Raw genomic sequence first — 26,432 nt, 5'->3', positions numbered from 1 at the left:
TATTTAACACATAGACCCTACATATCTGCAGTCAGAAGTGTAGGCCTATGTTCACACATCGCTGTGCTGTAAACAGAAGCTATGAACATATTCACATAAAATCAGTTTTTCACACACACTCGCGTGTGTCTTAAGCATTATTTTTAAATTGGTTAAACGTGCTATTTAAAATGTAGACATTAAAGCTACAAACATGAATGTGTTACAATATCTGATGAACATTTGTGATGTAAAAGGAATTTATCGTTTTTTGTCAAATTGCTCCCTCTTGTGGTGGTTTCAGTGGAACAGATTTGTAATGTGACTATTTTGAGCACTATTACGTACAACACAGTCACAGCGCAACATGTTGTGAAATGTTACTGCTCAGTCTGCAATACTTGAGCCATCGGGCAGCAATAACTTTTACTTATGATACATATTCAAGAAAGTTCAAGATATTCTCCATCGGGCCTTATTCAGGACATTATTTTATAATTGTATACATTTGTTTATTATTTTTAACCCTTTATTTTTATTTAATTCCAGCGACTATACAAATTATATATTCAAAGTAATCTTTACAAAATTAATTCATAAAAAAATCGCATAGTCATAAACGACCGTTGGTTAAATTGAGAAAAGTAGCGAGTACCACGTGACAAATCCATCGCTGCGGTTTCAACTTGCCGTCTGGATGATGATTTACACCAGAATAGCGACATTGATATTGATATGCTTTTTTGTATATAATCATTGAATAGATAATACACAATAAACACGGTTTAAATTATTATTATGATTACAGTTAACCTATTGGAAATAGCATCAGGGCAACTAAAGGTATATGTAGTTATTAATTGGCATAATGCGCCATTTTAACGTAAAGAGTCCCTTTTCACCGACGGCGAGGACGAGTCTTCAGCATCGTAAATCCTGCAACGTGTTTTATATTTTCACTTTTTTTAAAGTATGTACATTTATAACACTTGCATTACATTCACAATTATTTTTAACTAAATGGCCTAACGCTATTGAGTTTAGCAAATGGTGGGAATGAAGGCAAAATCAACATTTTGTTCTCCTGACTGCCGTTATTTGTTTTCTCCCTCTTTGTGAAGTTGTATAAAAAAATTTTTTTTTAAAAAAAAAAACACTATTGTGAACAGAATTTTGTTTAATGTAGCATAGGCTACTCATTCACCACTAAGTTTACCCAACTATGACGACTTCGGTTTCTGAGAAATGTGAAAAGGGTCCATTAGCAAATACAATAACATTTTGGTCTTGAAAATATTTATATATAAGATACATTTAAAAAACAGCATTACAAATACATGTTATTTTGTAGTTTATTTTTCATTTGCGTTGAGTCCTTTGAATGAAAAGGACCCTTCTCAGAAATACACGACTTTCCATTTGCACATCAAAATACAAATGTGAGAGACAAATTAGTTCTCTCGTTTTAGTGCAAACTTTTAAATATGAATAAAACTAACAACAACAAGGTTACCTCAGCGGCGACAAGAACTCTGGACGAACAATATACAAAATGTACATCAGTTTGTTCAACTTTAACAGTTGGAGAATCATAACAGAACACATTCAAATAAAAATAAAAGTTATAACATCATTCTCTGTGACCGACCAACACTAAAAAGGAATCACATCCTTCTGGTATAAACACTGTCGTAGCAAATCAGCTAACCTGCAGCTTCAAAACTTTCAAGGACGAAATAATGATCATGTTAGACCGGGGAATATAATTAATGGATATGAAATGGAGTTATTGGCATTTGTTACTAGAACTAGCGCCCATTTCTGTCTACAAAACGGCTGATGGGAGACAGATGCTAGAAGTGTCAAAAGCTTCCTATGTTAATAGCCATGTTTTGTTTAAAACTAAAAGAAAAAGTTAAGTACATAACAGTGCAACATCACCAATAGAGCAACATTTTTTTGTTGTTGTTGTTGCAAACTTCACCACCAAACATTTTAATCATTGATGGTCTTTTACTAGTTGTGTGTATGCTTAAGAATTTATACTTTTGGGATTTTTATTCCAAATGAAAAACAAATGCTGTTTTACAAGAATTACTTGGGATTTGATTGAATTGAACTTTGTGCTTCTTCACAAGACCGTCCTTTATGAGATCTTGTTTGAATAGTGGAAAGTCCTTGAAAAATATAATTGAGATTTTCCTTTTCTTTTTAAATGGAGAAAATGTAATCTTCTTCAGCACCAATGAGATCCCATTTAAGAGTTCCGTCTCAATTTCACAGAAAATGCTTAAAGTTCCAGGGACTTCAAATGCTGGTTGTTTTCAAAATCTTCAAATTTGTGGATTTCATAGTCAAAGTTGGTGGCCAAACTGGTGGCATCACTTTTGAGGTGAGGGTCCTTTGTGGAAAAGGTAGATTGGTCTCTGAAAGCCTAAGAAAAGAAATATGTATAAATATTTGCATTACAGTACAATGTCTTAGGTAAGATTAGAAAAGCTCTGACCTCTAGAGTAGTTTTGAGGCGTTCCGATGAGCTCATAGCTGGAGAAGCCCACATCAGTAGTCAGGTAGGAGGAGAAATGGTCCGGTTTTAACCGGATGCCATGGTAATTCTTACAGATGTCCTCCTGAGAATTCAAACAATTTAGTTAAACAACTTTAAAATGTCCCAAAATGTGATTTAAAGGGACATTTTAGCTTTAAATTCGATAAGCCACTGATACACCAGTGATGTCAGTTGATTTCTGTAATAATTTGCCATGTTCAAACCATTAACCTACAAATCAACGATTCTTATATTGTTGTTGGATTCCTTTCATAAAAACAAATGTTTTGAGGTAAATTTACGTCGCAAACTTAATCATTTCTTGCTCAAGTTTATCTAGGTGTAATCCTTGATAAATCCTGTGGATTTAGAAGTGGTTTTCCAGCTTAGGTGCACCGTTTAACTAAAACATGTTTGTCATTTGAAGATATCTAGACTGTTTTACATTTCCCATATTGACTATTGCATCTCTTTAAAGTTTAAATCCAAACTCATTGTCTGCATTTAGTTCAAATTGGTGCTACAGGGCTTTTAAAGGAATAGTTGACCCAAAATTGAAAATTGTCTTAATTTATCACTCATGTTGTTCCAAACCTGTATAAAGTTTCTTTCTTCTGTTAAACACACAAGAGGATATTTTAAAGAATGTGGGTAACCAAACAGTTGATGGATCCCATTGACTTCCACTGTAGCAAAGCCGTCAAAGAAACGGGTTTGGAACAACTTGAGAGTAAGCAATGACAAATATCTCATTTTTTGGGTGAACTTGGATGACTTGGCACTACAAAAGCCGATAGCTGATCTTCTCTTTGTACGAGACTCAGCCTCTCAGGTCATCAAATAACATTGTCTCTTCCAAGGTCACATTTAAAATGTTTTAAATCTTATCTTTGGAAAAGTGTTCTCTCCAAATTAGATACTCCTCCAAAGGTCAGAAATCAATAGGGGCTTAGGAAAAAAACCATTCAAGATACAGCGGCAAAAAAGTGCCCCATGACTTAACCTTCTACATATACTTATTACAAAAAGTATAGTTAAGAAATATCACAAAAGCAAGAGTGACGTTTATCCTGAATATCAGCACAATTGCAAATGTGATGCTGGTTTTTATTCATCAGTTCAACAAATAAGAAGCTAATACTAAATATATTGTTTTACACAGTGGTGCTTTGATGCTGAATAAATATGAATTTTGAAATGAATCAGGCGAGTGAATGATACAATGACCAATTCATTAATTAAATTAATCAGCCATTTTGAAAAATTCTGTGACTCAGCTCACTCATTAAAACATTTATTGCCAGTTTTATTTTTAAAAGCATCATTCATAGATTAATACTTGGCACAGACAGCTTCAAATTCTCTCTGATTATGAGGAGATCTTTCAGAGATTGACACCACACCCCATTATGTAAAAGTTACTTTATATTGCTCTACTATTTGTTAAGAAAGCTATTCTTCAACACTGGAAAACTAAATGATTAAATATGAAACATTGGTGTACTATTAGAATACATGACAATGGGAATCTAATAGGTTTTGTTTTTTACCCCAGACAACTTTTAACAGTCTTATATTATCAGTTTATTCACTATAATTTCGAAAATGGTAATAAAATATGACAATAACTCAGAGTTAAATGTGTCAGAACAAATTTATCTTGATCATGTCAGATAACTTTGATAGAAAGGGATGTAATGGATTACAATCAACTAATCAGCTGTTCAATTTAAGTACACAATCTGATAATACCAATTTAGCTCAACCAATGACCAATCAACGCTTCATTTTCTTCAGTCTGCAGTGTCAAGGGTCATAATAGCAATTATAGAAAAAAAAACACTGTATTTTTTTAAACTCTGTATTTTTTTTTTTTTTATGTGTCAACTTCAATTACACCCCCACTCTCATATCTTTGTTGTTCCCTCTATTGTATTACTGTAAATAAATAAATGGAAATTGCGACTGTAAATGCAGTTTAAATGCATCACAGATCATTCCTTTAAACAAAATCAGATCCCAAGTGGTCACAGGACATGTTAACACCCCGTTTGAATATCAAACATCTTGGCTGAAAAACTGATGCTATGACAGAAAAGGGGCCTTACAGTGAGCTTCTTTCTCTTGCTGTAGGAGCTCCAGGGTTGAGGCTCCAAAATGAAGAGTCCTCCAGGCCGCAGGTGATTGTACACCCTGTGGAAGAGCCGCTTGAGTCCAACATCACCCCAGTTCAAGTGGACCCATTTTGTCACACTCAAACATAAGATCACGTCATACTCTTCCTTCTGTATCTGCACCAACATATCACTATCCAGCACATAGTTCCCCTGTGTATATCAGACAGACAGAGGATTATAAAACAGGATAGACAGGTGCTGCATGCCTTAGAGTAGTAGTATTTTATACAAACATACACATCTTTAAAAGTTACTGTGCCACACCCATATCCTTCCCCTGAAAACTCAGTTGGTCAAGTAAGTTGTTCTTAGTGATTTTAAATACATTGCCATGCGGTTGCTAAGGGTGTTATCTTACTGGCCAAAAAAAGTCCATCTCCAAATCTCTACAATACTCTAGATGTGGCTCAGGTCACTCCATCATTGTCTACATTTTTTTTAAAAAGGGAACTTAATGTACTTGGATGATATACACACAGGCAAGCAGAACCTGGCGACAGACCAAAGACCTAGATCATCAGACTCCAGTGTATCTTTAGCTATGCTTCAACTAGTTCTGTGTGCTTTAAACAGCTCAAAATACTATGAATGACAGGATTGCATGTATCTGTGGTGCACTGCATAGTGTGTATTGCATTCACTTCATTTTCACAACTCAACTAGGGGTGTCACTTTTTATTCGATATTCGAATATGCATTCGAACATGACGTGGAATAGCGGTAATCGAACTATAAATAAACTATCCGGTTTTTAAGGTGCCATGTAGCTCTTTTTTTTTTACAGTCAGGTGCGTTTAAATGGAGCACTGTAATCGGTTTAAAAGTCCAATCTGAAGGAAAGTGCTCCATAACACCTCAATCGTAATAAAAATAACCACACTGAATGAAATTGTAATCGTTTTGAGATGGGTGGGATACACCTTTTCATGAATCGATCAAACGAAACATTTCACCATGTAAACAACCTGACTGGATTGCTTTTGAGTGTGCATCCTTATATGACGTAGGCCACACAGCAAGCGCCTTAAACACTGAAGAGCACGCACCGCGCTCACATGCACCAAGCATGTTGACAAGAGAGGAAAGTAAAAATTTTCTGAGGGATAAACTTTTTATTTTGTAAAAAGTTATGAAGATAATGTTGGCATAATGACACCGTCCCTTCACATACTCATGTAAGCAAACAATCAACTACTTCAACTGCGCCTTAGAATTTATTTTTTCTGAGATGATTATTACACTTCAACAAATAAAAAGCTTTATCGGTGGGGGGGGGGGGGGTAGATATTCGAATATGTCGCTTGATATTTGATATCCGTTCAAATTATATTTTTGTACAAAAATGACAGCCCTAAATGCAACTAGTACTATTTACTGCTCCTAAATTCAATCCATCTTATGCCATTGTGTTTAAATGCAATCTAGGTGAAGAGTGCATGTAGAATGCATTAATATAGTGTTTTATTTATTTTTTTAAAACTTACCGGTCAAGTAGACATTAACTCCAACTCAAATGAAAAGCAGCAAAAGAGAGAAATTACGTTTCAGTCTTACCTTGACAAAGGTCACGTTGGCAGGGAAATCTCCAGGAGGGAGACTGTTTGTGTTCATCTCAGGCAAAGGTGGGGCAGCTATGGGTCCTCTTGAGATTCGGAGTGAGACAGGGAATGAATGCTTCCCATCAGGGAGACTTACCGACGCTCCATCTTCCATTTTTCCACTCATTCCTCGCCGATCAGCCTCTGTAGATCTGCCTCTCTCTCCTGGTCCAACTTCCATTTCTTCCTGGCCCATGCATTTGTTTACTTCATCCACATGCTTTGTTTTTTTCTCATCCCTGTCCTCTTTCATAACAAGACTCTCTTCGTCTTTCTCATTCCCCCGACTCTTTTCTTCTACCAAATCCTCCTCCATCCGCTCCCTCCCCTCCCCATTTTCCCCAGAACGTCGGGAGTTCTGCGTGTGGACCTCAGAGAGGTAGTGCCGTATATTCTGCCGAGCAGCATGTATCAATGCTCCATCAATATCCAGGCCCACAATCCGTGCCGGTCGCCAGTTTTTGGCGATGGACAGCGTCAGGTGGCCGGTGTTGCAGCCCATATCTAACACGGCCTTCCCTCTGAACCACTCGGGATTCAAAACACACATCCGAGGATCCTCGCTCAGACCTGGGTTTCGATAACCATAGTATTTATTATAGTTGCCGTACTGAAACTTCTTCTTCGGCTGTTGTGTGTTCTGGTTGTTGTTATACTGCGGCCTCCAATGGTTCGGATGTGGCTGCGGCTGCGGCCTTTCTGCAGTTCCCGTACGAGAGCCCGTTCCCGGGGTGTGAAAGGGCTGAGAATGCCTTCCAGGTCTCTGACCCCAACTTCTCACCTCATTTGAACTGTCTGCGTTCTCCAATCTGCCACCGGCACGCCTGCGTTTGCGCTGCCTGTTTGGAGCATTGCTGGGGTTTGTAGATGGAGGTGCAGTTGAGGCGTCAATGGCTTTCTCCTTCGCCTCACCGCCATTTGTGGTTAAACTGGGCTTATCCTCAAGAATCAAGTCCGATAACGTTTGGTCCTCAGGAGCGAGGGTGTGCGAATTTCCTTCGGAGTGCAAATGTGTCGAGGAGGGCGCTGTTTTTCCATCATCTTGTGCCGTTGCACAGCCGTTAGACTCGAGTAAATCAATCTGTGCGACTCCTTCACCAAAACCTTTTCCGGCGCTTGCTCCATGGTGCTTGTTCCGATGTCTCCGCCTGCCTCCGTTACTTTTTAACGGAGATGTCAATTGACTGCTATTTCCTGCACTAAGGCAATTGAGATTGAGGGGGTCTGTGATATCTCTGGGTATCAGGATCTCTACAGGATCTCTGTTTTTGGCTGGCAATGGCGAGGACTTGGGCGTCTCTGCATTGAGAGCCCGGTTCACCTCTTCATCCAGAAGGCTGTTAAGGTTGAGTGGGTCAAAAATGTTCCCGCCCAGCAGGAAATTGGTTGGCAGGACCGACTCGCTCTCTGAGTTGGCACGTCGGCGTCGTTTACCATAACCGGGGTGTTTGAATCCAGCGCTCATAGTGTTGCGGCGCTTATTGACTTTCTGCTGTTGAGGTTTGGGCTGCTGGGTGCCATTTTGGGTTTGTGTAGCCGAGTCGACCCCACTGTCGCTCACAGCATTGTTATCAGTGGCAGCGGTTTTCTCTCTGTGCTCCACCGATGTCTCACTTCCGGTTTCTTCACCACCCTCTTTGCTGAGGTTTATAACTGTGGTCTTCTCAGATGGATGAAGAGTGCTAGTATCATTTCTAGTAAGTTCTGAGTGCTGTTGGGAAGTGGGGTCTGTTTGCCCCTCACAATATAAAACAGTTCCTTTGTCAAATGACATCTCTATCATTTTTCAGGCTTACGCTGGAGGAGACATGGATCTGAAATGAAAGCACAAAGCAATTATCCACAAATCCATGTGCACAAGAACTCACAAAATTAATACGATACATACTCAAAAAACTGGAATTTACTGTAATTTCCTTATCGAATCCTAAAAGATCCTAATTAGTGGTAGACTAATACAGTGGCAAGAAAAAGTATGTGAACCCCTTGCAGAATTTATATTTTACAAAATTGTATATATATATTTTTTTTTTTTTTTTTTAGTACTGCCCTGAATAAAATATTTTACATTAAAAAAACTTTTACATGTAGCCCACAAGACAAAGAAGTAACATTTATTAATAATAAAAATAAATAAAAAAGACCCCCTTGATTCTTAATACTGTGCCATTCTTCAGAAAAATCCTCCAAGACCCACAAACTCTTCAGTTTTCCAGCATCTTTTGAATATTTGTACCCTTTCCAGCAGTGACTATGATTTTGAGATCCATCTTTTCACACTAAGGACGATTGAGGGATTGTACACAACTATATAATTAAAAAAAAAAAGGTTCAAACATTCACAGACGCAGCTTTAGGGGTGAAACCTTTTGAACAGGATGTCCTAATTCTTCTTATTTTGTTTAAATAGCTTTTATTTTTTTATTTTTTTGGACTGCCCTTCGGAAGAAACAGAAGCCAAATTATGTACAATTTAACTTAATCTTCAAATTCAATAAGTTTTATTTCTGTCTCATCGTGCTTCCTTCTCTGGAGCATCAGTGAATGTTGCAAACTTTTATCAATTGAAGAATTTGCAGTACGTGAAGGGTTTTCTGAAGAACATTGGGCAGTTTAACTGCTCAAGACAAACAAGAGACTCAAGAACAACCATCACAAACAAAAACAACAGCCGTGGATCATCAGGGAACAACAGTTTGATGAACTATTAAGGGTTCATAAGCTTTTGAACAGGGTCATTTTTTTTATTCTGCAATTATTTTGTCTTGTGGACTTGCAAACTATGCAAACATCTTTTATGTGAAACATCTTATTCAGGGAAGTACTAAATAAAAAAAAACACATTTTGTATGATCTCTTATTTTGTTAAAATTATTCACATTTACACAGATTCTGCAAGGGGTTCACATACTTTTTATTCAAAAAAGGTTTAAGTACAATCAACGTGGACGTTAAAATCATTTCAACTTAAATTGCATTAAACTGTAAAGTGAAAATTTCTCAAATATTTTTGATGAGTGTCAATCTACAAAGCACAAGTCAACTTATTGATCATAAAACGTTTTACAGGGTATAATATTTGGCTATTTTGTATAATTTACAGATTAATAAATGATTCTGTCTAGTTTCAGGTTCGGTTTATTTAATGATTTAGCTTTGTTGATTTTGGGCAAATAACTAGTGTTTATGCAAATTTAGCAATTATGTTTATCTATTTGCTATCGTGTAATTGTATTTATATATCTGATGACTAAAACTATCTATTCAAAGCACATGACAATCACTAATCCTAATGATAACAGTCTTTCAGAATCCCAAAATAACTCAAAACAAAAATCTGATAAGTTTCTATGAATCCGGATACGAAAAAAAAAAACTGTATTTTAAATATTCTATAGCTTTCCTTTAACTATCCACTAGCAAGTTATTTCAACACAAGTAAAGTTCTGATAAAGATGATAATTACAGTGTATATTCCAGTATTTGGCTATTTTGTATTTTTGCAGATTAACTGAAATGATTAGCTTTAAATCCAATTTATTTAATGATTTTGGTTAGATGATTTTGGGCAAATAAAGTGTTTATCCAAATTTAGCAATTAGCCATTGGCTATCATGTTATTTTATTTGTATTTATATAGCCGCCAACTAAAACGATATGTTCTTTAAATATATACAAATATAAAAAACACAGGTCAATCACTAATCCTGATGAAAATTGTATTTCGGAATCCCAAAAGAACTCAACATATAAATATTTTAGGATATTTTTCAGGATATTAAAACTCCCACAGCTTTCATTTAACTATCCATTTGCCTCAAGTTATTTCAACACAAATTCTGATAATGATTCTGTCTAGTTTCAGATAAAATGATTTTGGTTAGTTGATTTTGGGCAAATAGTGGGCAAAAAAGTGTTTATCAATTATGTATATATCTATTTGCTTTCATGTAATTTTACTTGTATAATAGGCGGCTAAAATATATATATTATTAAAATATATCAAAATATATATTTAAAAATAAATAATAATAAAAAAATACACGATGGGTCACTAATCCTAATGAAAATTGTCTTGCAGAATCCCAAAAGAACTCAAAACAAATATTTTAAAAGCTTCTGATTGTGATACACAATATGATAAAAAAATATATATATATTTGTTCAGTATGTTAACTATTCACATATTTCAAAGAGTTCTGCTAAAGATGATAACAGTACGGGCTACAGAAATTATTAAGAATCCTACTTCCTTACCGTTACAACAACCAAAGAGTAATTCAACTGAAGAGAGAAAATGAAGTTTGCATGTAGCTTAACGTTACCTGTCGAGACAACTGTAAAACATCTGTCAAGTGTGCATGAAAAAAAGTAAATGTTTAGGTCAACGTTGGCAAAACGTCCACCCACCTTCGGTGTCAGCGGGTCCGCCTCCTCTTGACACTGCTGTTATTACTGATACTTTGTATAAGCCCCGCCTCCGAGCGTCATTTATGAATAATACATAGCACAGTAAAATCAGCACGAAAACAGAAGAGAAAAAAAGAAAAGATACCTAAACAGGATCAGTACTGTGTTCAGCACACAGCCCCGGGGCTCTAACTCTCTCCGCCCTCTCTTAAAGGTACACAGCCCAATGCCTGCCTCCCTCTCCAGCGGACGAAAAAAAAAACACAACAGCTTGGACAGTGTAGCGACAGCTGTCCTTGCACATCCAGCACTGAGAGCACCAGTGCCTTAGTACGCACAGCTGTCCGCTAATGTCAGGTTCAGAATCAAAACAAAACACACAGAAGACACACCCCTTAAAAATAAAGCTTATATACGAACGAACACTATTTTAGAATATCAGCAAATCTGTGTGGAGGCACTGGACACAATTATATTGTTTTAAAAAACCCTAACTGTTCGGCTAAACTCCTGCGCTTACTCGGCTGAACTTACTAATGAGCTGCAGAATCTCGCTGTGAAGAACGGGGCTTTCGCTGCTTTATATATTTCGACCGCCTGATGACGTCGGAAATAGGCAGTTCAAACAGCCAATAGCAAGCCGCTATTCTGGAAACCGTCGTTTCACTGTCCAATCACGGAGTGTGGAGGGGCGGGATTAGCCTAGATACTTCTGTATAGGTACCCTAGGTATGTGCCTGCGTGTAAAAGTCAGTGTTATTAAACGGGTTTTATCATTTCATGAATCACGCTGTGACCTCGTTAAACTTCCCGCGTCTTCCGCGTTTTTTTCATTTTATTCCATTACAGTAAGACAGTGGTTTTGCTCGTATGTGTTTTTGGCTGTTGTTTACACACTGCACACTTCCTCACAGGCAAGCAACACGACGCCCCGTAGCTTTTCTATTCAGCATGTAACCTAAATTTACGACGTTTTTGACACTTGACTGACAGACAGTATCCTAAAATGCACATCCTGCAACTGAAGACTGATTACTTAAACGGCACTACTTACTTTCGCGACTGATTGCTATTTTAAGCTAAACGCTAAAAGCAGAAGCTTTTTGGTTCCCGCCCCCGCGCAAAATCGAGTCACTGGGATTTGTAGTCCCTGCACAAATTCGTCTCGTGCATATTTGCTTAGTAGGCCTATACAAAGGCACAAATATCCGGATAGAATACAGATTAAATATATAGATTAAAATACACTCTTAAAACTCTTTTAACAACTCACATAATAGTTACCATCACAGTTCACCCTGTTAGAGTAAAAGGTGTGATAGTGAGGGAAAATAAAGGGCATAACATGAGGTCTTCAACCATGGGGACCCACTGTCCTCTAATTTAGGTCCAACCCTAATCAAAGCTGAAGCTAATCAAGCCCTTTAGGATAAATTCTTGAAAACACACAGGCAGGTGTGCTGAAACAGGTTAGAAAAAAACCTTTCAGGACAGTTGGTCCCCAGGAGCAGGGTTGAAGACCGCTAACATTTACACAATTTACATTTACCCAAAACTATCCAAGTAAAATGGTTAAGTTTACAATACAGTAAAAAAAAAAAAGATATAGATATTGATTTAAATAGACGTATAGGCCTAGTAGCCTAGTAGTAGAAATTAGTAAAGAGCCGATATACCGATCAGGCAAAACATTATGAACATTGTGTTGGTCCCCCCTTTGCTGCCAAAACAGTCCTGACCCATCAAGGCATGGACTCCACTAGACCCCTGAAGGTGTGCTGTGGTATCTTGCACCAAGAGGTTAGCAGCAGATCCTTTAAGTCATGTAAGTTGAAAGGTGTAAGTCAGCACATCCCACAGATGCTCGATTGGATTGAGATCTGGGGAATTTGGAGGCCAAGTGAACACCTCAAACCATTCCTAAATCATTTTTGCTTTGTGGCAGGAGCATTATCCAGCTGAAAGAGCCACAGCCACCAAGGAATACCATTTACATGAAAGGCTGAACATGGTCTGCAACAATGCTTATAGGTGGTGGGTCAAAGTAACATCCACATGGGTGGCAGGACCGAAGATTTCCCAGCAGAACATTGCCCAAAACATCACACTGCCTCCACCAGCTTACCTTCTTCCCATGGTGCATCCTGGTGCCATGTGTTCCCCAGGTAAGCACCCGGCCATTCATGTGATGTAAAAGAAAACATGATTCATCAGACCAGGTTACCTTCTTCCATTGCTTTGTGGTCCAGTTCTGATGCTCACGGCGGTGGACAGGGGTCAGCATAGGCACTCTGGTCTATGCAGCCCCATACGCAACAAACTGCGATGCACTTAGACACCTTTCTATCAGAACCAGCATTAACTTCTTGAGTGATTTGAGCTCCAGTAGCTCGTATGTTTGGTCAGACCACAAGGGCCAGCCTTCGCTCCCCACGTGCATCAATGAGCCTTGGCCGCCCATAATGACCCTGTCGCCTGACCCTGTCTATCACAATTCAGCCCTTGTCAAACTCGCTCAAATCCTCACTCTTGCCCATTTTTCTTGCTTCTAACACATCAACTTTGAGGACAAAATGTTCACTTGCTGCCTAATATATCCCACACACTAACAGGTGCCGTGATGAAGAGATCATCAGTGTTATTCACTTCACCTGTCTGTGTCATAATGTTATGTTTGATCAGTGTAAACGTTCAATTTCCAAGTAACTATCCCTCTTTAGCAAGAAATAATAAAAACATCTATTGTTATCAATATATTGGAGAGACTCAATATACAAATGAAAATTAAGCAAGATTGTTTTATTTTTATGAATTTACCAACTAAAATCATAAGATTCATCATAAAATTAAAAGATGCATTAATGCATTTTTTAAATTCTAAATATACATAAAAAACATCTTTGGATGTTAAATCACAGATTTGTTGAACATTTATAAATAAACATTCGCAGAATATTTGGGAATGGTAACACTGAAAAAAGATGAAGTATTTTTTTTTCGGCTGGTCTGAACAAAATGAGCAATTTTCAATCAATATCCATAACTTTTGATAAAGTATTATTACTAATATAAATATTATGAAGAATTTTCAAATGTAGTTCATGAAGTTTGAACCGAAAAGGAAGCAACCAAACTTATCTCTGGGAAACAAATATTCCAGAAAACCTTTGGTTACACTTTATTTAAAGGTGTCTGTGTTACAGTGTAATTATATATTTAAGCACATAGTAATGATAAATAAAAAAAGTTTTAAGAGTTTTCTTCTTCTTAAGAAAAGAAAAAATAACACGGCTGTGAAAGAAATTACCATTTCTGAAAGAAATTACCATTTATTCATAAAATGATCATAAGAAAGCAAGTGAGCTGAATGATCTAAAGGTCAGATTGAAAGTAAATTCCTCAATCCGTCTAACTCTGTAAATAAAGAGATTTCCAGACTTAAGCAAACACTGTTATCATCAATTACCAAAGAGACAAATATCTGGTTCAAGGTCACATACTAACACTAATGTTACATTTTTGTTAAAGTTCTGTTTGTGTGTCGGCCTACAATAGCAGAACAGGCCCTGAACAGGGTGTGGGATTGTTTTGCACACACAAATAAAAAAATCATCCTTTACAAGGTTAGGCTATAGAGTAGATGAGTGGGGCACAAGCTAACGCAGGGTTCACACACATGGTTTAAGCTTTCCACACATGCCAGGATTATGAAACGCAGTGTATTTACTAGTTGCCATATCAACATTATTTAGAAAAATGTGCCAAAATTAATAAAACAATCTTTGGAATATATCACTGAACATTTATTTAGCATAGAAATTTTTTAATCTTGTTATTTAAAATAAGACAAATCTGATATTATTGTAATCTCTTTTCTGTTATTGAACAGTTGAGATGTTCTTTAAAGCTGATCTAACCAGCAGACGGGGCATGTTGTCACTTTACAATGAGCCCCTATTGGGAAATATGATATTATATTCTATACTTTTATGAATTATTTTGATAAACCATGAGAAAAGGGTAAATAATGTTCAGAAGTTATTAATTATTATGAAATTTTTAGCTATGCTGCAGCTATAGCTTTGTTTAGCGATGTGCTTGTTGTCAAACTCAAAAAATGGTTTATTTTAAATGAATAAAAAAATGCATTATTTTATTTGAAAAAGGTAATAATTGTATTTTATTGACAAAATATTTTAGTTTGTATTGGATATTTTTTTTATTATATCAGGTAACATGTTAAGATGTCATATGGTCACAATGTACCTCACCTATGGGGCATGTTGTCACATTTCACTTCTATTCTTTTGGGGTAAATCCAGAAAAAAGAAATCTCTGTATTAAGTAAACCAAGCAATTGTACTGGACGTGTGCAATTCATGTGGGAAAAAATAAATACTCTAAACCCCGAGTGGATTTACACAAACTGAGAAAGTCAAAAACGTTAGGTTGTGCCCCGCTCCATATTCACAGTTTGTGAAAATGAAAATATTAAATACAATTAGAAAATGTTTCGTGTGTGTGTGTGTGTGTGTGTGTTCACCTATATAGTGAAATATTATGATCTCACCTTTGACTGGTCTTCATAGTTAAAAGTAAAAGACTTATAGATCGACTATCAATGGAAGTTTTATGCAATGTTCTCACTAATATAGTAAAAACTAACATGTGTGTATGTGTTAAATACAGCATTATATGTTCTCATATTTATTTTGTTTTATTTTTTGTAATGTGTTTTTGTGAAATCTGTTTATATAGTGATTTTTGGTGCATTTTATTAGAACAAGTTAATAATTTCCTCAGTTAATAATTATTATAGGCTAATAATAGTACAGAACACACAATATATATATATATATATATATATATATATATATATATATATATATATATATATATATATATATATATATATATATATATATATATATATATATATATATATAAAATAACAAGTGAGATTTCACTTGCCTTTTGACAACTGAAAATGTCCCTGTTTCCATTTTAGAAATCTGGTCACCTTACAAATGAGAACAGTAACTCTTTTTGACCAGCAGATGGCAATGCAGTTTTGTTCATAAATTTATTGCTGCCATTATTACCAGGTGTTTTTGTAAAACACATTTGTCATGATCGGGAGTAAGTGGAACCTACAAACAAATAGCCTATTATAGACTAAATCATTTATGAAAAACAATATAATTTGCCCCGCTCTGAGTTGACAATATAGTTGTGATATCCTATAGGTGTGTGTTTGTATCCTGGTAAACCCTACATTATGGGAACAAAATGTCCCCGCAAAATAGCAATATCCAAAATCCTTGTAGGGACAATTTTTGATTAATGTTTGTGTGTGTGTGTGTGTGTGTGGGCATGTTTTTGTGAAATATTACGAACAAATATAATGACATGAGTATGACACAGGTATTACAAGGAGAGGGTGAAATATGAGGACATTGGCAAAAAAACCCCACTTTTCCGAAGGTTTATAAATTATCCAGGATGAGTTTTTTTTAAGAAAGTAAAAATGCAGATAGAAAATACGGTTTGTACAGTAAAAACCAGCACGCCTATGGAATGTCGTGTGTGTGTGTGTGTGTGTGATGGGTAGATTTAGGGGCTGGGGCAGTATAGGGGCATAGAATATACGGTTTGTACAGTATAAAAACCATTACGCCAATGGAATGTCCCGTGTGTGTGTGTGTGTGTGTGTATAAAGAGGAGTCATACAAATTAACAAAATTATATAGATTTAATAAGTGAAAAAAAGTACAATTAATTTATACAATGTACAATAGGGACAAAATAAATATATTTACACAATTTGTATACAATAAAGAATCTTAGATAGGAATGTGACAGCGGGAAGCACAGAACACACACATTAGCACTCAAACTATCACACAGAGATCCTAATGGTTCTTGCTCACCTTCACTTGCACATGTGCCCTGATGTGTTTTCCGTGGGAAGATGTCGCTCTGTGTTCAACTGATGAGCTTTAAGTCACTAAGTGTTTTTGGTGAGTTTTGCTCACCAGGGTCTCCACAAAGAGTGTGGCTGGTTGTGGAAGAGAGCTCGTCTCAGAGTCCGGGGTTGGCTGGAAGTAACCGAGCCAGTGGGTCGAGCTGGAGAGGGGGATCTCACCGAAACCTGAAGATGAGATGCTGGGACTAAAGGCACCGCAGGGGTTGAGAGGCTGAAAGAGGAGGATGAGGACGTAGAGTCGCTGGAGAGCGGAGAGATGGTGGGAGGAAAAGGGAAATGGCAGGGGACAGAGAGGTATGTGGGAGAGCTGGAGAAAGGAGGAGAGCTGCTGGAGTAACAAGGAGAGGGTGGAGGAGAGATGGAGTATGGAGGGGAAAGGTAGGAATGGGTCATGGACTGGTGGAGCATGAAAGAAGTGGGATACAAACTATTGGTGTAGGAAAAGGGCTCTGTGTTGGCTCTCATGGGGACGTCCGACCTGCACGTCAACTCTGCATTTGGCATCCATGGATGATGGGAAGCTTGGCTTGAAACTCTGCTTTGGGGCAGAGAGTTGCTGTAGGAGTCGAGATGGTGACACAGCCCTTGAACGAAGCCATCTCGCTGAGAAGGCTCAACGCAGTCAATGAAGCCGGCCAGGCGGGAGATGCACTCCTTAAAGCCAGCCTTGTAGATCGGATTAGAAGGCTTCTGGGCTTTGCTGGGCTCGGGGACTGAAGCAAAACGCACATGGGGTCTCGTGGAGAGCACAGGCGGAGCTTTAGCATCATGCGGGTCTGGGTCTTTGATCGGATCTGGGACGTGGAATTAAAGGCGTACAAAAAAGGAAAAGAAAAAAGGGCAAAAGCGAGAAAAGGAAGGGTTTGTGTGAGATAGAATAACGTGAGATGTTGATTTATGGTTATTGAAGGTTCGTTCAAAGGAACAGTTGAGAATTTAAAGCAAAGTTAAAGGTGTAAGAAGAAAATGGTTTTTGGTTTATTGATTGCCAGAATGGAAAGTTGGAGTGTGAGGTACATTAAGGTATTTTTGGGTTAGATGGAGAAATTGAGAATGGGAAGGGGGAGAGACAGACACATAAAATAAATTAGAATCATCACACTCACTCATAGGCAACTCAAATATCAAACATGCAGCACTTAAAGGGATAGCTCAGCCAAATATGTAAATTCGGTCATCATTTACTCACCCTCAAGTTATTCCAAACCTGTGTGAATTGCTTTCCTCTGTTGAACACAAAAGAAGATCTTTTGAAGAATATTGTTACACCCATTGACTACCATAGTATTTTTCCTGCTATGGAAGACAATAGCTAACTGTGTGATACCAACATTTTTCTAAGTGTCCTCTTTTGTGTTCAACAGAAGATAGAAACTCACACAGTTTTGGAACAACTTGAGTAAATGTTTATTTTTGGGTTAACTATCCCATTAATCCAGACCTGTACGCAAATATAAGGTCAATAACATGATCATATTAAGATATAAAATACTGGTGAAATAAGCTCACTCTTTAATGAATGAAGCATAGACAGAAAGCTTACCTTGGCTATCTCTCGCAGCTGTCGCTTTTCTCCTGATGTATTCAACAGTTAACTCCAGAATTTCAGCCTTCTCCAGTTTGGGGTTTTGAAGTCGCTGTAAAAGTGAATTTAAATGCATTATGTTGCCGAAACTTTCCTGTGCTCGTTAGCTTTATTGAACACTGGATCTCCTTTCTTACCGAGTCCAGAGTGTTATCCAGGAGAAGAGTTCGCAGCTCATCTAAACGCTGGTTAATCCGGTCTCTCCGTTTCTTCTCTATAACCGGTTTCAAGATCTAAATGGAGCACACATTTAATTTAGCCATGTATTTAAAATGAAAGAAAATTAAACTTGTTGAGAAATTCTAAAACTCCTCACTAGCCTATATTATTATGGCATGTAAAAGTCTATTAAGAAAAAAACTCACTCTTTTGGTAGGTCGTCGACTTGCCATTTTTGGAGTAACCATGATCTGTTGACGAGTTTCGAAACCGTATATTCCCGTTGTTCTGAGTTGCTTGAAAAAATGCTATTGTGAAAACGGTCCTCGCGAAGTCTTGCCTTTTATTGGGGATGCTGGCTTGTTGTCATTGGTGGTGACGAGGTGTCAATGACGTACAACCGTATGGTAGTAGTACCCCCCCCCCCCAACCCAACCCATATGGCATTCTGCCATGGTCAATTACCATTATGATATATTCCAAGATAAGAAACTATAAATCGATTAGGTTAAATTAAAGAACCATAGTAACAGCGGATATTAAGCGAGACAACCGGAAGTTTCCCATCGCACAGCTTTGGTTTTACGAAAATGATGTTGCCTAATGAAAACTGAACATATCTTAAATGCCATTTAAAGTTTGCTTAGAATTACCAATCATGCAGTAATAGAACGCTTATGCTTTTATTGACTAGATTGTTCATTTTATTGCGCCAAATTGCAGTGCATTTTCAAAACAAACTTCTTGACACTTAATTCACGGACACGCTCCTCCCGTTAAAGTTCACGACCTCCAACCAAAACCAGCCAAACGTTTTCCACCCCTAACAATTTCATGTTTAATGTTCTTGTTTAAAGGCTTTTATTGAGAAAACTTGCGTATTCCTATATTTCAAGATTTAGCGGTCGCGTTATTTTCTCGCTTCATATATATTTGTGTTTGATATCTAATGTTGGCCATGATTCATTTCTCACAAATAGTGCGCAGATTTTCGTAAAGTTAAAGCCGTGCAAGTGCGATGGGAGACTTGAGTTTTTCTCGTGGGAACAGAATATTATGGCACTACACATGTGTAAAAACGAACACACTCACACGAACAGCGCCAGACTACTCAAGCTTTCAGAGGCGCGTAGAATTTCATTAGATGCTTAACATTTCCGTGCCTTCGCACCTGAAGCTGGTCGAATGTCTGCGATCACAGCGATGTGCAGAGACGGGGAAAAAAACAGACTGGTCTGAACTAGTAATGCGCGTTTTAATGGCTATGCATGTTCATAGCTAGGCCTACTTTGAAATGCATTTGTTTAGCCAGTTCGCGTTCGTGAATGCGACTTTCTGCTTTTACCTATAGCCTAAAAAAAAAATCGAAATTCTCAATTTAAATGTTGACATAGGCTATTTATTAAGGAGATTAATACTGTCCCAATCACCCAGCTGAATTGTATATACCAACCAAATTATTGAACTGGCCATGTGTTGCTTCACTTTTTGACCCCGTGCCTCATGTCTAACATTATGAAAAATCCCGTGGGAAAGTTTACTGTTTGGTCAGGTAGAGTGGCATCATACACACTTTGTTCATAATTCCATTAGTATTATGATTCCTTTAACACGTCTCTTTAACAGTAAATATCGCGTGAGGTTTGCTGTGGACAAACGGTCGCGCGCTTTTCATTACAATCAAATCATGCATACAACCAACAGGCTCAATGTTGAGCAAAGCAAATACCTGTATTTTAAACACTGGGTCTTAGACGTTATAATGAATGCCAATCTAAGAATGAAAAAGCTATGTTAAACTTTCTCGGGTCGCCGAGCTCGATTGTTACGGAAATCGGACGTTTAAGGTGCTTTGTATGGAAGATGCAAAGTGTTTGAGTAATTTAGAATAATCTTGCTCGGTGCAAAACCATGGGATTCAACTGTTGGTTTCTGATATGCATCCTCTGCACTGTCTGATGACCGACCGTCGAGCAATTAGTCAAATGTTAAACTTAGCACCTGCTGGAGCAGAACAGAGCAAATGGGCACGTGGAAACGCTCGGCACTTGAGCGCCTGTTGCTCGGACTCGGAGGTGTGAATTAGCCACGCTTTCGAAACGTGTGTGAGCACGCGCCGACTGAAGGACAAGTGGCCCAAACGCGACTGAAAGGTCTGAAATAATACATTATCCTATGGGATAAATCTTAACTGTCTAGGTATGCGTGTGTAAAACTTGGTCGAAATTTCGCCAGCGTCCAGGAGTCGCGAAAATGGGGTTCGCCAAAATGGCGCGTAATTGCTGCTAAACATATGGAAATTAAACATTTCTGGATTCTATTAAATAAATTATTGTTGTAGCATTGATTTCAAACATATTGATATACTCAAAATATTGTGATCCTCAAGTAATTTCACGATGTTTCCTATTTGTTTATGTAGCCTATCTGACCTTTTTTTTTAGGCTTCTAATTAATTTTTTTTTTCCTGTGTCTCAATTTGCCCCAGCTAGCTTAGAGTCAGTGGGTGTAAATTGCACCATATCGGTGTAAACATGTAAATTAATCTGATTCAAGCATGTGAAATTTTAAAGCTAATTTACCTGCAAAACTAATAGCCTAATCAAATTTCCTTTTACAAAATAGACAATAGAAAATATATTTGTTTTCTTAAAGCTAACTTAAACAACATAAAACCAAGCAAATTCAGTTTAAAAAAAATGTCACTGAAACTAATAAACATTTTAGTCAAAACATTGCTGTTGTTGTAGCTTTTAGTTCTCATCAGAGAAGACAACAAACAACAACAACAAACATGATAAACTAAACCAGTTGTGTAATAATACATTGAAATACCAGTTTATACTTCAGAGATCTCATTTAACTTCTTGTGGTGCGGGTTGGGGGCTAGCTTACAAATTCAGGCTAATATTTAGCTAAATGATAGTTAGCAACCTATCATTTAGCTAAATATTAGCCTGAATTTGTCACCAACATCACCAACATGCATCATAAATATTTTTAGACCTTCCACTCCACCCATGTGCTTTTCCTTTTCACAGTCTGGCAGAATTTAGGTGGTTCCAAAATACATACACGACAAAAAGTCAAGATACTGGGGGTGGTTCAACTTACCCACCTGCTCATTTTATCCCACTTTCCCCCTAATGTGATTACACGTAATGTGGCTGCTGTTTTAGTAGGCCTATTTAGAAGAGATATCTCATGCATTCATAGATCATCTGTCTTGAGGTCTAAGAACTGTGTCAACATGGTCTACTAGGGGGCCACAGTGAACTTTCAAGGGTGCTGTAAGATACTATAGCTGAAATGATTATACTTTATACTTATACTTTCCAAATAACTTAAAACCTCTTTTTTTAATAGGCTATCAGTTACAGCCAGGACACACATATATATATAGGCCTGGTTTTACAGACATGGTTTAAAACAGAATTAAGGCCTTAGTTCAGTTTGGACATTTAAGTAGCCTTTATAAAAATAAAAATAAAGCATTACCGATGTGCATCTTGAGACAAAAACAATGGCACTGAATATTTAAAGATATCTCAGTGCAAGTTGCTTTCAGTTAAAATGGCTCGAACAATCATTTTATGCATCTTACACCTTGTCTGTGAAAGCGGGAGAAAATGAAGGGAAATAGCCACATTTAAGTGGGCAACCGTAATGCCTGGGAATTGATCATGCACTTTTCTTATTATGTTGAGGTCATGTAGTCTTTCACTTTTCCAACTGCCCGAGCAGAATTTCAACAGTAAAAAATAAATAAAAATAAAATTAACTAATGTTTGAATATGTGATAGAAAAAAGTAAATTAAAAAAGCATCAACCAAGGCTATTTGTTTGACACACTTCATTAAAAGGATATTAGTGTATCGCTGACATGTCTTTACAGTATATTTCTTTTAATAAAAATGGTTAAAAAAAGTTCTAGATTAGGGTTCTTCAGATTGTAAGCACAGCAAAAACCTAAAAAAGTGTTTAATAGTGCTTTAAAGAACAATATTGGCAAAACATTATTATTAGTATAATAACTTAATAATAAGTTAGCTGGATATTGATCTGATTAAAGGGACAGTTCACCCAAAAATGAAAATTAGCCCGTGATGTACTCATCCTCAAGTCATCATTTTAATATAACTCTGACTGTAAATTTTGTAAAAAGCAATTCAATCAATAATCTCCAATTTGTTCATTCTTTTTAACCTTTATTTAACTGACAAAAGTACAAAGAAAATATTTCCGATGTTTTGTGCTGCCCAACATTTTGCCCAATCTCACATGATATAAGACAGCTTCTCAATATTCCCATGGTCATCGTTGTCTGATTCTCTTTTTCATGATGGGCCGCACATATTCAATAGGAGACCGATCTGGACTGCAGGTTTAGAGTGTCCAATGAGCCCTGGCATTGTCTTACTTCCCTGGAAAGATGTCATTTTGATGCCATTAAAGAGCATATTGCAGGTTAAATTTTGTTCAAGATGAATATATAACCTTGCCATATGAAAAAGTAATGCAGGATTTAAAATGTTTTTAAAAGGCATAAGAGCACAAATTTAGGAGATAAAGTGGCCGTTTCGTTGTTCTGTCTAATCCTGGCCTGTCCCTTATTGTGTGTCATAATTGTATGGCTGTGGTCTGCCATATGAGTATTAATAAACATTTATAATTTCCTCAGCATCTGAACTGTCATTGCGATCCATTGCACCGCACTCCCTCTCGTTATGTCACTTCCGTTTTGGGCATTTTTAGATGCGGAAGTAAAATTTTCTCACAAAAAACGACTCACAAAAAGTATATTTTTAAAAGAAAATCTAGGTCCTACATTATTTTTCTATACACTGACTCACTGGAGTCTGCAATATGCTCTTTAAATCATATTTTCACAAATGCAAGTCAGATGCAACCACAACAGATGTTTGCTTTTGCATCTGTCACAGATGAAAGTCTGGATGGTCCCTTTCGTCTTTGGGACTGAGAACTGGAAGTCAGCCTTGAGTCAGCATCAAACGTGGACTCATCTGACCCAGCACACATTTCCACTGCGTTTCCGATCGTCTGGGATGAGCTCGGGCATCTCTGCACTGAACAGATTTAAAGCTTTCTTCTTGCGTAACAGAGATTCAAGTTGCGTTTTTTGATATAGTTGCAGATGTGTTAAGTGTTGCTGTATTTAGCACAGTCACGGTTTCTCATGCAATGCCACCTGAGGGGTCAAAGGTCACGCACATTCGGAGGTTTCCCGCCAGAGATCCACAGAGCGAGATTTGTCTGGATTCCCTGGATCTTTTCACAGTATTATGTTTGGTAGATGGTAAAAGACATAAACACTTTGCAATCTTGCACTGAGAAATGTGATTTTGAATTATTTAACAGGTCTCTCATGATATTGGCAGTAAAATGCTGAGCCATGACTTTTGCTTGCAAAGTATGAGAAGCTCAATCCCCTCGCCTCTCAATTCACCTGCTCACTGTGGACTGTTTCACAAGGAATCTATAATCTTTTTACTCTTATTTTGCCTCTGTTCCAACTTTTTTAGGAGTGTGTTGCAAGCATTAAAAAATATGTGTGTACAAAATACAATTAAAGGCACATTATGTAAGATTTTTGGATTAAAATATTCAAAAACCACTAGAACAGTGTTATATATTTTGCTGACATGTACTTGTTTCCAAGAATGTTTAAAGGGGTGATGAATTGAGGAATCAACTTTCCCTTGAGCTTTTGATATATAAAAGTTCATGGTAATATAAGAATATCCTGAATAAGTTTCAGAGCTGAAAATGTCCTTGATCAAAGAAAAGCTTTTATTGACACCAGGCCCAGAAAACGATCGTCTGACGAAACTCTACAGAATAATGAGCACGTGTAGTTCAGTAGCCCCGCCCACCGACTCATGGAGCAGTTCGTGCTGCCAGCAGCAATAAACATGCAGAAGAAGACAGCAAGATATTGCGCTATTCCTGGTTGTGGAAGAACACAGTCGCTGCATAAGCTTCCTTTGGATCCTAATATTGGGAATGTGTGATACTTCAGTTATTTTTAATGTAGTTCCAGCTGACGTGGGGAAGACCGTTTGTGTGTTCGCTTCATTTCACTGTAGAATAGTTTGTAAACTTATCTCCGGTCGATGCTGGATTTGCAGACACTTGAGATTAAAACACAAAACTGTGCCTTCTATATTGGATCCGACAGGAATGGTGCAACACACTTATGTGAACAAAACGTGTTTTTTATATATAATAGTATTGCATTGTTATAGATAGCTTTGCTTATGTGTACGTGTCTAACAGAGTTTTAGCACGCTGGACTCAGACGTGTATGGGCAGGGCTCGCAAAGCCCAACGTCCCGAGGCTGTGTGTTTTCCAGACAGGCTACTAAAACGTAAGCCCGTCGGCAGCACAATGATTCTCATAATATCCGTTTCTTGATCTGCTATTCTCTCTTGCTTGACTTGACATTTGAAGGGCACGCGTGTTCACGTGTGTGTGTGTGTGCGTGTGTGTGTGTGTGTATGTGTGTGTGTGTGTGTGTGTGTGTGTGTGTGTGTGTGTGTGTGTGTGTGTGTGTTTGATAAAGACGTTTATTCCGGTTGCCACTTTCAAAACAATCCCTATTGTGAACTGAACTGATAGGAGCTGAAGCTCATTAAATATGTAAATCTTATCCAATCCTAGCCGTGGGCGTTCACTTCCAAGTCTCCAGTGTGTCACACCCATCAAAACCCAGGGTTTGGAGAGAGTCTCAAAACCAGTGTAGAAAATACCCTTTTACTTATTAGATGTTTTTGAATGTAAAAACCACACGAACATCATTAGTTGACCTCAGACAAAAGTATAATTTTTTTTTTTTTTTAAAGCTGGTTCATGACACCTTTAAATCCAGAAAAATTAGCCATCATACCCGCGCTACCCTCGATTTCCGGATTTATTTTGTAGAAACCATGGAAACACCAAAGACACTTTAACATATTCTATATATAATATTTTATATATTTAATATATGTTTTATTAGACAAGGGAACAATTGTTTGGGTACATTTATAGACAGAAAACAAATTATTGTACTACGGTAATACAGCATTTTCTTCACCATACAATATGTCATACAACACAAGCCATCCAGCATTTATTAATATGATATTCTAATATTGATCTAGCTCACTGTGTACAACGTGTCTCATAGTAGCCGCCAAGCGAACGCACAACAAGTCGATTATTACATAACTTTTAACACACTCAAATGTATCTAAAATACAGAAGAAGCATAAGCGGCAAATGTAGAATAAAAGCTCCGCTGCTCTCGAGCTGTGTCGCTCGTCTCTCATTCACAATCGCAATCGTCTTAGTTCAGCTCCACGGCACTCGGCCCTTCATGCCACATTAATGTTTATCATCTCATCCATCAACTGCCCAAGTCCCGTCCCGATTCTTTTCCACCGGCGGTGAGGTGAAGACGACAGCCCCCAAGATTCTCCGCTTGAATAGGCGACCTCTAGTGGCGAAAAACTACATAGTGTGCCTTTAAATTGATCAGTGAAAACACTGAACATTTCTCTTTGTACTTTTGTCAGTTAAATAAAGGTTCAAGAGCATTAACGAATCACTGATCCTTGATTTTATTGCATTTTTACCAAATGTCCCAAGTTTTCTGGCAATGGTGTTGCACTGATCTCTTCATATGTAGGCTACATCATTATGGAGTATTTTGATGTAAGTGATTGTCTGTTCCTCTCTGCAGGTGTAAAATAATCTATGTTCACAAAAGATGCCACTGTAAATGAGCCTGGTAACACTGTTAACTTTAGATCACTATTAACTAACTATTAAATACAACTTTTGCCTCAATAAGCTCATAATTACTGCTTATTAATAGTTAGTGTGGTAGGTGTTAAGTTTAGTTATTGTGTGATTAAGGGATGTAGAATATGATCGTCCAGAATAAGGCATTAATATGTGCTTTATAAGTGCTAATAAAAAGCCAAT

The 26,432-nt window shown here is 37.3% G+C and overlaps 2 protein-coding genes across 2 annotated transcripts; both read right to left on the bottom strand.

Moving 5' to 3' along the window:
* Positions 1 to 1,315: 1,315 nt before the first annotated feature.
* mepcea (methylphosphate capping enzyme a) lies at positions 1,316 to 11,287 on the bottom strand. Its single transcript, XM_067437658.1, has 5 exons — positions 10,713 to 11,287; positions 6,259 to 8,116; positions 4,636 to 4,854; positions 2,486 to 2,609; positions 1,316 to 2,413 (listed from the first exon to the last, which is right to left on the bottom strand). Exons 2-5 carry the CDS (start codon positions 8,083 to 8,085, stop codon positions 2,361 to 2,363), a joined length of 2,223 nt encoding a protein of 740 aa, XP_067293759.1. The 5' UTR covers positions 8,086 to 8,116; positions 10,713 to 11,287; the 3' UTR covers positions 1,316 to 2,360.
* A 5,229-nt stretch (positions 11,288 to 16,516) lies between these two features.
* On the bottom strand, positions 16,517 to 18,743 carry her1 (hairy-related 1). The gene is made up of 4 exons (XM_067439891.1): positions 18,649 to 18,743; positions 18,421 to 18,516; positions 18,242 to 18,335; positions 16,517 to 17,492 (listed from the first exon to the last, which is right to left on the bottom strand). The coding sequence occupies exons 1-4, from the start codon at positions 18,688 to 18,690 to the stop codon at positions 16,744 to 16,746; spliced, it is 981 nt and encodes a 326-aa protein (XP_067295992.1). The 5' UTR covers positions 18,691 to 18,743; the 3' UTR covers positions 16,517 to 16,743.
* Positions 18,744 to 26,432: the final 7,689 nt, after the last annotated feature.

Source organism: Pseudorasbora parva, chromosome 3, assembly GCF_024679245.1.
Source record: "Pseudorasbora parva isolate DD20220531a chromosome 3, ASM2467924v1, whole genome shotgun sequence".
Classification (NCBI taxonomy): Eukaryota; Metazoa; Chordata; class Actinopteri; order Cypriniformes; family Gobionidae; genus Pseudorasbora; species Pseudorasbora parva.
The sequence above is the reverse complement of the archived record's forward strand: the minus strand, read 5'-3'. Positions and strand labels throughout refer to the sequence as shown.

What these genes read in the sequence shown, in the direction of transcription:
- mepcea (XM_067437658.1), bottom strand. Translation starts at nt 8,085, where the DNA reads ATGATAGAGATGTCATTTGACAAAGGAACTGTTTTATATTGTGAGGGG. An exon ending in GCAAGAGAAAGAAGCTCACT is followed by an intron (nt 2,610 to 4,635) that starts GTAAGGCCCCTT and finishes TTGAATTCTCAG; the next exon opens with GAGGACATCTGTAAGAATTA. An exon ending in GCCTCAAAACTACTCTAGAG is followed by an intron (nt 2,414 to 2,485) that starts GTCAGAGCTTTT and finishes TTCTTTTCTTAG; the next exon opens with GCTTTCAGAGACCAATCTAC.
- her1 (XM_067439891.1), bottom strand. Translation starts at nt 18,690, where the DNA reads ATGGTTACTCCAAAAATGGCAAGTCGACGACCTACCAAAAGA. An exon ending in GTCGACGACCTACCAAAAGA is followed by an intron (nt 18,517 to 18,648) that starts GTGAGTTTTTTT and finishes TGCTCCATTTAG; the next exon opens with ATCTTGAAACCGGTTATAGA. An exon ending in AGCTGCGAGAGATAGCCAAG is followed by an intron (nt 17,493 to 18,241) that starts GTAAGCTTTCTG and finishes TCCACGTCCCAG; the next exon opens with ATCCGATCAAAGACCCAGAC.